This window comes from Thalassophryne amazonica, chromosome 6 (assembly GCF_902500255.1).
Source record: "Thalassophryne amazonica chromosome 6, fThaAma1.1, whole genome shotgun sequence".
Classification (NCBI taxonomy): domain Eukaryota; kingdom Metazoa; phylum Chordata; class Actinopteri; order Batrachoidiformes; family Batrachoididae; genus Thalassophryne; species Thalassophryne amazonica.
Genome location: NC_047108.1, coordinates 97610499 through 97622694, shown reverse-complemented (window position 1 = coordinate 97622694; position 12196 = coordinate 97610499). Strand labels below are relative to the sequence as shown.

At 38.9% G+C, this 12196-nt stretch overlaps 1 protein-coding gene across 2 annotated transcripts in view; it reads right to left on the bottom strand.

Moving 5' to 3' along the window:
• Positions 1-12196, bottom strand: part of LOC117512710 (metabotropic glutamate receptor 4-like) — a 673449-nt gene that overhangs the window by 78992 nt on the left and 582261 nt on the right. For both annotated transcript variants that reach the window (XR_004561363.1, XM_034172892.1), the window contains exon 8: positions 128-264. Coding sequence is in view for 1 of the 2 variants with exons in the window: in XM_034172892.1 (XP_034028783.1) it covers positions 128-264 (137 nt within the window). In the remaining variant the exon portion in view is untranslated. The remainder of the gene's footprint in view (positions 1-127; positions 265-12196) is intronic.

The following is a 12196-nucleotide window of genomic DNA, read 5'->3' as shown; positions in this document are numbered from 1 at the left end:
GTTGGATATGTATATTGTGTGTGATAACCAGTGCCAAAATCTGCCTGTCAGTTAGATTTTTCTCACAGCTCAAGCATAAGATCTTTCAGAAGCACAGTGATTTAATAAGAATTTCAAACTTTCGTACGTCTAAGTGGAGCTGATCTGTCCAGTGGCCGATGATCTTGTATTCTGTTGTATTATTTGTGATTTGATATTGGTAGATTTCATAGCGACCAGGAGCGTCTCCATTCACGTTGAACACCAATGGAGTTCCAGCAATTCCTGAAAAAAAGATAAAAGTGAGAGAAAATATGCATTAGACTCAAAGGTGCAGCTACAGCATAAAACTTGGAATTCTTCACAAACTCAAGGTTGATTTTGCACCACAGACTCTACCACTTATTTTCATTGTGCACTGATATGAAACGAGGTTGCAAAGGGACTTGAACACAGCGTTGCTCCGGCGTTAATGATGGGAACTAAATAGTTGTTGACAGCCGTGTTGTCCTGGTGTTTTGAGGAGGGCCGGCGCTGCTGTCTGCCCATGTTTTCATATCATTTCACACTCCTTCATTTTGCTTATTGCCCCATTGCTTGTTTTCCACGAGGTCGTTTCTTGGTGCTAACAAATGACAGCATTGATTTTCATGACCACTTTGATGTCTCTCTCATCCCTCCGCTTCCTGCACCTGCGTTTCTTGGTAGGCAGACAAACTGCTCTCTAGCTTCACAAATTATGGCGTGAGAAACACAGATCCACATATTAAGTGAGAAAAGCCGACCACAGAGCCACTCGGGAAACTGAGGACCCTCATGGTCACATAATTGGCCCCAAGAATGAGTCTTTTACTCACTATACAATGCCGAGGTGAAACAGAGGTGGAGAGGGTGAGAACTTTCAAATTCCTTGGCATCCATATCAGTGAGGATCTCACCTGGTCTCACAACACACAGACCATCATAAGGAAGTCCCAGCAGCGATTATACTTTCTGAGAAGACTAAGGAAATTTGGCATGACAGCCAAAATTCTCAGCACCTTCTACAGGAGTACGATTGAGAGTGTTCTCACCAGCGCCATCACAGTCTGGTATGAAACTGCACTGCTCAGGACAGAAAGGCTCTCCAGCGTGTGATCAAGACTGCTCAGTCCATCTCAGGAGCAGCCTGTCCCTCACTACAGGACATTTATCACACCAGAGTCATCAGGAGGGCCCAGAATATAATCAAGCACAGCACTCACCCCCAGCACAACCTCTTTACACTCCTACCTTCAGGCAGACGTTACAGGAGTGTGAAGTCCAGGACCACAAGACAAACAGTTTTTATTCACAGGCCATCAGGCTTATAAACACATCATACACAACCTCCTCTCCCCTCCCACCCTGAACTGTTTTTTTCATTTTTGCCTGTTTACACTAGATTGCATCTTAAATACACTGTACTGCTGCTATTAAAATACTGTTTACATAGGTTTATTTATGTTTGTTCTGAATACTACTGTCCACATCCGTTACTCGTGATTTGCACTCTCTGAATCGCTGCTCCACATATTTGCACAATTTGCACAATAACGTAAGTGTTTTTTTTTTATTTAAACATTTCGCCTTTTCCTCTCTCTCTCTCTCTTTCTTTTTAAGATTATATTGGTGAATGGAGGAATAGCAAAGTAAGAATTTCATTGTATAGTGTAACTGGTTGTTTCTGCTGTACATATGACAATAAAACTCTTGAATCTTGAGCGTTTGTTTCATACCTCAAGTGTTTTCATATTCTATATGGGCTAGAAAGTACTGTGAGGAAACTTTACATGACTTACAATTCCAATTAAAATGTTGTCTGTTATTTTGGTATTCATCACTGAGTCCAGAGTAATTTGTAATGTGCAAACATACCCGTGCCAGCAAAATCAAATGTAATTTTTTTCCTGTTTTTACAGAAATTATTAATTTGTCGTTACAAACAGCAATGCACAAAAATAAATATAAAAGAATTATGATTTCTTTGTAGGTGTGCCGACACATACATGGCAACTGTTACTGATGATACCTCAGTAAAATAATTCTAAAAGCCCAACTCAACCCAATTAGATTTTCATATAAATTGCAAAGTTTCTATTAAAATGTCATTTTGTTTGTGAGATATACAAAATGGGTATTAGAATATACACAAGTGCAGAGACAAAATTTGTAACTTACAAACATACGTTTCAAGAAAAATCAAATGTAGGGGTTATTTATTTATTTGGTTATTAAAGAAAATTTATCAACTTGTAAACAGCAAAACCCAAAAATAAACATAAAAGAAACATGATTTGTCAGTGTATTGACACAACAAAACAAAAACTGTTAATGATATCTCAATGAAACAATTGTAAAAAATTGTGATATTGTGATGCAATAATGTTGCAAAAATCTAGGCTATAAAACTTCACTTCATACCTAAAATATCACATGGGAAAGCATTTGCAGTATTTTTAATATGCAAAAATATACAACACAAAATTGTTTAGTACTTATATACACATTGCAATGTAATTTGTATACCTCCATCAACAAATTCAATAGTTTTGTATTTAAAATACATATTTTAAGTGCTGGTACATATACCAAACATAATGCCCGTCCTCATATTATTTGCACTAGACATGGGCTGATAACCAGTTTCACCATATACCATGGTATGAAAAAGCCACGGTATCAAAACCACTAAAATTTTCAGTTATATCATCTCTACTGTATGAGCGGGTTAGGAGATTACTTGACAGGCAGAGCGGAGGCGGCCGCTGTCCTGGTTACAAACAGGCAGCTAACGTTAGCTAGCTCTGCATCATGGCTGATGGAGGCGAAGCCTGCACTGAACTTTTCCCTCCATCTAAAAGGACAAAGTCGGCTGTATTGAATTATTTTGCCTACCGTAAAAGACTCCAAGGAATTGGAGGAAGGAGGTCGTCCAAAGTTTTAGCGTTTTAATTTTCCACAGAATAGCCCTTCAAACCAAAAATGGTGGCAACAAAGCACTGTAGCTATGGCCTGTGTCGGACTCAGAGCGATTCAAGATACCTGCAAAGGATTACATGGAAGGAGTAAACTTCATCCCATCTTTGAAACCACTGAGAAGTATAAGCGGCTGACTCAAGTCGTGCTTGTGGTTGACCAAATTTCTCCCACAAACATGTCAAGAATGACAAATGCATCTATTCCAAGCACTTTGTTGGTGAAGCTGGGCCTAGTATTGAGCATCCGGAGTTCTGGACCTTATTTCAGCCACGTTTCACCCTAAGCAAGTAAGTCATGTTTCCCACGGGGCAGATGCTACATGTCTAAAAGAGAAATGATCATTTTGGTATTTTCTCTAAAGTTATCAGTGGTATCATGCTCGTAGCGGTAGACATCACGTCAATTAGTGCGCCTGAATCATACGCGCTTCATATGCAAATAGCCATAATGTTGTTTAAAACACATTTTAAAGCCATGAAACTGCGGTATTTTTGCCCACGTTATCACACCATCCAAATCTCAAACCTGCCCATGCATAATTTGCAGACATAGTATATGTGGTTCTGAGATAAAGCTGTTTCTACAGTGCTTAATTCCCAGTAGTTGTCATGCCCAGCCCTGATCCAGGTGTCAATCCTTATTTTGGCTCTTTATTTAGTTCATGCCCTTCTGCCCTAGCTTTGTTTTATTGTTATTTTCATGACTTGTTTATTCTATGTTCTATTTTGCTTTGTCACTTTGTTTCTTTGCTACTTTTATACTCTAGCCATTGTCCAGTTCCGTTCTTGTTTTGTTTAGCCAGTTTGTGTTTTCTTTGTTTACCACTTGCTTATTTTGTTCTTCTTGTTTGTTATCTGTTGTGCTTTAGTATTGATTTCCTGATCAGTTCTCATGAAGTTTCTTTTGTGCTCATGCTCATGTTTGATTTCAGTTCCTGTTTTTGTAGTTTTACATTCCATTGTTCCTCATACCCAGCTTATTATGTTCACATCACTGCACCTGCCCCATGTCTTTGTCTCCCACCTTGTTTATATCTGCTTTGTGTTTTCCTTCACTCCCACTCTTGCACCAGCTCACGTTTCTTTGTGTATTACATCACTTCAGTTTGTACATGCCCCTCCTCAAAATCTTGACTGTGTTATCTTTGTTCACTAGCCACGCCCCCTTCTAGATTGTTCCTCACGTGCACCTTGTTGACACCACTTGTCCCTCATTTCACACTAATTAGTCCACATGTATTTAAACCCCACAGTCCTTCACTTCCCTGCCAGATTGTTGTCTCGTACACTTTCCAGCGCCCTTCATAGTCCTGATTTCTGTCTTGCCGTGTTACGAATCCTGCTCTGTTGTCTTCGACCATGGCTTTTGCCTCATCCTGGATGTTGGTGTTTGCTCGTGCCTCTGAACCCTGCTCGTTTATGAATGTGTCTCAGCCTGACCCTGCTTGTACCTCTGCCAGGCTGACTGATTACATTTGTACCAAACCTGATGCTGGAATAAAGACCATGATTTCCTCCACACTTAAGCCTAGTCTGGGAGCCTGTATTGTGGGTCCAGCCACCCCTGGTGAGGGGCTGTCGCCCCTCCTGACAGTAGTCAGTATTTGGTTGTGGAATAAATAATTGTAGATCTAGAACAACAAATGCTGTATACATCCAGATATTTGCCTTAGTGCCCTAATGTAACTGTAATTGAATGGGTTATTCATATGACAAAAATACTGATTAAATTCTCCTGTTGCACAGATAGTAGACTGAAGTATTTTGTTCCATTAAATAGGTCAAGGTATTGATTGTCTTTTTTTTTACAAACTTGTGAGTCATTATTGAAAACCTGTGAGTCAGTGCTGGAAACCTATGAGTTGGGCTCAATACTCATACCCAGAACTGTTTGTCTGTATCAGTTGTTATTTTTAAAATGAAAAAAAAAAACAAAAACAAAACACACTTTAGTGTCATTCTAGAGGACAGAGAAAACTTAAGCAATAAAGGCAATAAAAGGTAACTGAGCAATTAAATTTTCTTGTAAATCTCAAAACTATGGTCAACTGAGTAAGAGGTAGGTTTGATTTATTTCACCCTCAGTCTCTTGTAAGACATTGCAATTTTCATGCATCTTCAGTAAACATTCAAAAATTTGTTTAATAATTAGGTACTTCTATAGGAAATACTGTGAAAGATGCTCTGTCACAACACACAGGAAATTACAAGAAACTCTCTCCCAGTCCCTGCCGCTGAAAAACATCCCAGAACATGATGCTGCCACCACCATGCTTCACTGTAGGGATGGTGCCTGGTTTCCTCCAAAATGACACCTGGCATTCATGCCAAAGAGTTTAATCTTTGTCTCATCAGACCAGAGAATTTTGTTTCTCATGGTCTGAGAGTCCTTCAGATGCCTTTTGTCAAACTCCAGGTTGCCATGTGCCTTTTATGAAGGAGTGGCTTCCGTCTGGCCACTCTACCATGCAGTCCTGATTGGCGGATTGCTACAGAGATGGTTGTCCTTGTGGAAGGTTCTCCTCTCTCCATAGAGGAATGCTGGAGCTCTGACAGAGTGACCATCAGGTTCTCGTTCACCTCCCTGACTAAGGCCCTTCTTTCTGATTGCTCAGTTTAGATGGGCGGGCAGTTCTAGGAAGAGTCCTGGTGGATCTGAGCTTCTTCCATTTACAGATGATATAGGCCACTATGCTCATTGGGACCTTGGACCTTGGGTCTCGGAGGTCTACAGACAATTCCTTTGACTTCATGTTTGATTTGTGCTCTGACTTGCACTGTCAACTGTGGGACCTTATATGTAGACAGGTGTGTGACTTTCCAAATCATGTCCAATCAACTGAATTTACCCCAGGTGGACTCCAATGAAGCTGTAGAAACATCTCAAGGAAGATTAGTGGAAACAGGATGCACATCAATTTTTAGGTTCATAGCAAAGACTGATTTTTTTAGATTTATTAATTTTAATAAATTAGCAATATCTCTTCACCCATTTCTGGGTTTGCAGGGATGAAGGTGGAGGATAGTGCTAATTTTGTCACCAGATTTTTAAGCTTAGTCTTACACTTGTGTCAAATGTCTATTAGTTTTTGTCATTATTAGTCATTCACATATCATTTGCATTAGTCAGGTTTTAGCCAAGGTAGCACGGTGGCTTAGTGGTTAACAAGACTGTCCATACGTGTGTCTATCTATATGTGGCCCTGCGACAGACTGGCATCCTGTCCAGGATGTTCTCCACCTCACACCCTGTGACTGCTGGAATAGGCTCCAGCCTCCCATGACCCTTAATTGGAGTAAGAGGATGAAGGTGAATGAATGAGGTTTTAAAGTCAAAGTGTCTTTATTAGTCACCCTAGGGAGAAAAACTAAAATCTGTAAGTTTTGTTCTAATTTTAGTCAAAAGAAAACTTGATGTACTTTAGTCTTGTTTCAGTCAAGATATTACAATTTCAGTCAATATAGTGTTTTACACATCTCAAATACCAAATATTATCATTACCTGACCAAATACACTTTTGAATGATTGAAGCTTTGTGGTGTTTTAATTTCAATATTTTAATTTTGCAAGGTTTACCGTCAGATACAATTAGACATTCACTGTAATTGTAAATCCAAGACGCTGTAAGGGTGCAAGTTTTTTTTTTTTTTTTTGAATGAGACATATTTTGGATTTAGTTATTCTATTTGCACGTTCAAAAATACATTGACCTGTATGCCTGTTGTTGCAAATTTGCAACATACCATCATTATTATTATAACATTATAACATAAAGTCATTACCAGAATACCCAATATTACTATCTAGTTTTTGTGCAAAAGTAAAATTAATAATCTCAACATTATTTACCATTTACTTAAAGGCAAAAACACACACAAAACATTTTTTTATATACAGCTATGTAAATTCGGGCGTTAAGGGGTTAATATTGTCTTCGTATTTTAGAACACTGACGCAGTCTCTTCACTGTCTTGCCTTAGTCATGAAAAAATGGTCTTTGGCAAATATATTTAGTCCCGTCTCATCTGATGAAATTAACATTAGCGGAGTAAGGACCGCCAACATGGCAACACGCAAAGCAGCACTTTTTGAGCTTCAAAATAATTCTTCCAGGTCTCCTCATAAAATCTGTGTGATTTCACAGAAGGTTTGGGAACAATACACATATAGAGTATGAATCCTGATGACTAATCATAAAGGACCTTCTATTAGATAATGTACAACAAAGACTCACAGCACAAGAAAAAAAAAGTTGGTAAATGGTCTTCTCCTGTCTACTGAGCTAGCGTGCTACTTGTTTGGAAAACAACAATCTGTCACTATAAGCAACAGGTTCATTGTCATGTCCCACAAAAGCCTGTACTTAAGGTTTTTGAAATGGAGCAACATCTCCACCTGGTGGACATTTGCTGTTAATGCAGGAACAGCAGAATTTCACTGAGAGCTCTGGTATACAAATAACTGACCTGAATTTGAATTGAATTTATTTATTTATTCGGCACACAGATGAACAACAAAGACCATAACAAAAACTCGCAAAGCTTATAAATACCCTACCCTTATACCATAAAAAGTAAAGAATGTATACAGTAGTGTTCAGAATAATAGTAGTGTTATGTGACTAAAAAGATTAATCCAGGTTTTAAGTATATTTCTTATTGTTACATGGGAAACAAGGTACCAGTAGATTCTCACAAATCCAACAAGACCAAGCATTCATGATATGCACACTCTTAAGGCTATGAAATTGGGCTATTAGTAAAAAAAAAAGTAGAAAAGGGGGTAATAGTAGTGTGGCATTCAGTCAGTGAGTTCGTCAATTTTGTGGAACAAACAGGTGTGAATCAGGTGTCCCATATTTAAGGATGAAGCCAGCACCTGTTGAACATGCTTTTCTCTTTGAAAGTCTGAGGGAAATGGGATGATCAAGACATTGTTCAGAAGAACAGCGTAGTTTGATTAAAAAGTTGATTGGAGAGGGGAAAACTTATATGCAGGTGCAAAAAATTATAGGCTGTTCATCTACAATGATCTCCAATGCTTTAAAATGGACAAAAAACCAGAGACGCGTGGAAGAAAATGGAAAACAACCATCAAAATGGATAGAAGAATAACCAGAATGGCAAAGGCTCACTCACTGATCAGCTCCAGGATGATCAAAGACAGTCTGGAGTTACCTGTAAGTGCTGTGACAGTTAGAAGACGCCTGTGTGAAGCTAATTTATTTGCAAGAATCCCCCGCAATGTCCCTCTGTTAAATAAAAGACATGTGCAGAAGAGGTTACAATTTGCCAAAGAACACATCAACTGGCCTAAAGAGAAATGGAAGAATATTTTGTGGACTGATGAGAGTAAAATTGTTCTTTTTGGGTCCAAGGGCCGCAGACAGCTTGTGGGATGACCCCAAACTCTGAATTCAAGACACAGTTCACAGTGAAGACAGTAAAACATGGTGGTGCAAGCATCATGATATGGGCATGTTTCTCCTACTATGGTGTTGGGCCTATATATCGCATAACAGGTATCATGGATCAGTTTGAATATGTCAAAATACTTGAAGAGGTCATGTTGCCTTATGCTGAAGACGACATCCCCTTGAAATGCGTGTTTCAACAAGACACTCACCCGAAGCACACTAGTAAACGAGCAAAATCTTGGTTCCAAACCAACAAAATTAATGCCTCGCAGATGTGAAGAAATCATGAAAAACTGTGGTTATACAACTAAATACTAGTTTAGTGATTCACAGGTTTGCTAAAAAAGCAGTTTGAACATATTAGTTTTGAGTTTGTAGCGTCAACAACAGATGCTACTTGTTATGGTCTGGACGCAGGTTGAGGAGCGGTCCAGCGTCTGACTGAACCCAGCACTAAATAACCAGAAGCAGTTCCAAAAGAAACAAATTTATTTTCTTCCCACTGTGCTGTACACAAAATACAAAATAAATGAGTCTGGTGGGGTGAAGAGGCGGCGCTCTCTCCCAGCGCCTCAACGGATCGGAGCCCGAACGTTCTGGACTCAGGAGTTCCGCCGACAGCCCCCAGGTGGCTTTTCCCAAGACTGTACTCTGCGAAGGAGGAACAGAGGTGAGGTTATTTAGTACTTATATTAAACACTATTTAGAGGCACACTTATCAGCAACACGTTCAGGACTGATTTCAGGCTTAATTCAAAAGAACAGCTGCTCACAGCTTGTGGAGGATTATCAATCCGCACGCCACAGCCGCGAGGAACAAACGAGCAATTCTCTTCAATACTTAAATTTAGCTGCGGAACCACGCCACATTATATTCGCAGATAAGCTTTTAAGGATAATCACCTCTGACGTGTGCTGACAGCGCTTGCCTCTCACCCTTGTCCTCCTTCACAGGCGCAATGTCAGCTTCTGGAGCAGCCCTCAGCGTCCTCAAACGATCGTCACACGGTCGTATTCTCCGGCCCCTAAGCCCAGATCACTGCTGGCTTAAATGCAGTTCTTCATCTCTTCATTGGTACCAGCTGAGAGTCCTTAGAACTGCACGCGAATGTCACAGGTGTCGTAAATCATCCCGATTAGAGAATCGCACGTGAGTGCAACAGGTGCAGCAGATCACCGTGACAGAGGTGAGAGACTCTTCTGCAGCACATTCTCCCCAGAGATCAGCCCCAAACCACCTGGGAAGGAAAACAAACACAAAAACCGCAAAACAGTGTCCAGCCAAGCCCCCAACACACAACACTACTATTATTGTGAACACCCCTTTTCTACTTTTTTTTTACTAATAGCCCAGTTTCATAGCCTTAAGAGTGTGCATATCATGAATGCTTGGTCTTGTTGGATTTGTGAGAATCTACTGAATCTACTGGTACCTTGTTTCCCATGTAACAATAAGAAATATACTCAAAACCTGAATAAATCTTTTTAGTCACATAGCACTACTATTATTCTGAACACTACTGTACATATATAAATATATATACTCATTACAAAAATACAAAAGAAATGTGCACAAACTATATAACTTAATCAGTGCACTAAAATTTCAAAACACAACCAAACAAGCAGTGTTGGGAAAGTAACTTTGAAAAGTTACTTCATTAGTTGCAGATCCTTACTCTGAATGGCATTACCCTGACCTCTAGTAATACTGTGAGAAATCTTGGAGTCATTTTTGATCAGGATATGTCATTCAAAGCGCATATTAAACAAATATGTAGGACTGCTTTTTTGCATTTACGCAATATCTCTAAAATCAGAAAGGTCTTGTCTCAGAGTGATGCTGAAAAACTAATTCATGCATTTATTTCCTCTAGGCTGGACTATTGTAATTCATTATTATCAGGTTGTCCTAAAAGTTCCCTAAAAAGCCTTCAGTTAATTCAAAATGCTGCAGCTAGAGTACTGACGGGGACTAGAAGGAGAGAGCATATCTCACCCATATTGGCCTCTCTTCATTGGCTTCCTGTTAATTCTAGAATAGAATTTAAAATTCTTCTTCTTACTTATAAGGTTTTGAATAATCAGGTCCCATCTTATCTTAGGGACCTCGTAGTACCATATCACCCCAATAGAGCGCTTCGCTCTCAGACTGCAGGCTTACTTGTAGTTCCTAGGGTTTGTAAGAGTAGAATGGGAGGCAGAGCCTTCAGCTTTCAGGCTCCTCTCCTGTGGAACCAGCTCCCAATTCAGATCAGGGAGACAGACACCCTCTCTACTTTTAAGATTAGGCTTAAAACTTTCCTTTTTGCTAAAGCTTATAGTTAGGGCTGGATCAGGTGACCCTGAACCATCCCTTAGTTATGCTGCTATAGACGTAGACTGCTGGGGGGTTCCCATGATGCACTGTTTCTTTCTCTTTTTGCTCTGTATGCACCACTCTGCATTTAATCATTAGTGATCGATCTCTGCTCCCCTCCACAGCATGTCTTTTTCTTGGTTCTCTCCCTCAGCCCCAACCAGTCCCAGCAGAAGACTGCCCCTCCCTGAGCCTGGTTCTGCTGGAGGTTTCTTCCTGTTAAAAGGGAGTTTTTCCTTCCCACTGTAGCCAAGTGCTTGCTCACAGGGGGTCGTTTTGACCGTTGGGGTTTTACATAATTATTGTATGGCCTTGCCTTACAATATAAAGCGCCTTGGGGCAACTGTTTGTTGTGATTTGGCGCTATATAAAAAAATTGATTGATTGATTGATTGATACAGTTATATTTTACAGTTACTTTATACAGTTACTTCATTAGCAACTGCGGACAACTTGTCGGCAGCTGCTGAATGTAATTAATAAAGTAACTCATAATCTAACTTGGTTATTTTTAAGATTTAGTATTCAGAAAAGCAACTTTTAGTTACTTTGCTGATTAGTTACTTTACTGATTGCTCAATCTTAACAGTAACCAAGTTAGATTACTAGTTACCTTATTAGTTACATTACTTATTAGTTGCAAGTTTTCAGCAGATTCTAATAAAGTAATTGCATGAAGCTGCGAAAGAAGTAACTGCATAAAGTAACTGTATAAAGCAACTAAAAAAGTAACTTGTCAAAGTTTCTTTCACAACACTGCAAACAAGCAATAGTGCACAATCCCAAGCACAATAACAAAATTGGTAAACCTACTTCTTCAAACTATAACGGGTAATTATATTATTTTTGTAAAGTCTTTTAAAGCCAGCTGAGGTACCAAGTAATTTAATAATATCAGGACAATTATACCAAATATTAACACCACCAATAACTTTTTACAGTAGTTCGGATCTTTAAATTCTCAAAGAATGTTCCTCTCAAATTGTAACTGGTGTCCCTCTTTTCAAAGCAGATTCTGGACATGTTGAAGCAAAAGTTTATTTTTAACTTTATACATAATTTGTATTGTGATGTAATCAACCAAGTCTCAGAATTTAAAAATTTGTAAACAGGCAAATAATTGATTTGTTGTCTCATGATATGGTTTATTACTGATAATTCTTACAGCTTTCTTTTGCAACAAAAATATTGGATTAGTATTAGTTCTATATGTATTTCCCCAAACCTCAACACAATATGTCATATGGAACAAGTAATGTGTGATAAAAAATGGTTAATGAATGTTGGGAGAGGAAGTCTAGTGCTTTATGCACAATTGCATTTGCTTTTGACATTTTAGATTTAACATAATGTGTGTTTTCCAGCTTAATTTATCATCAATAAAAACACCATGAAATTTTGTATGTTACAATTTCAATTTCGATATCATGTAATAATAAATT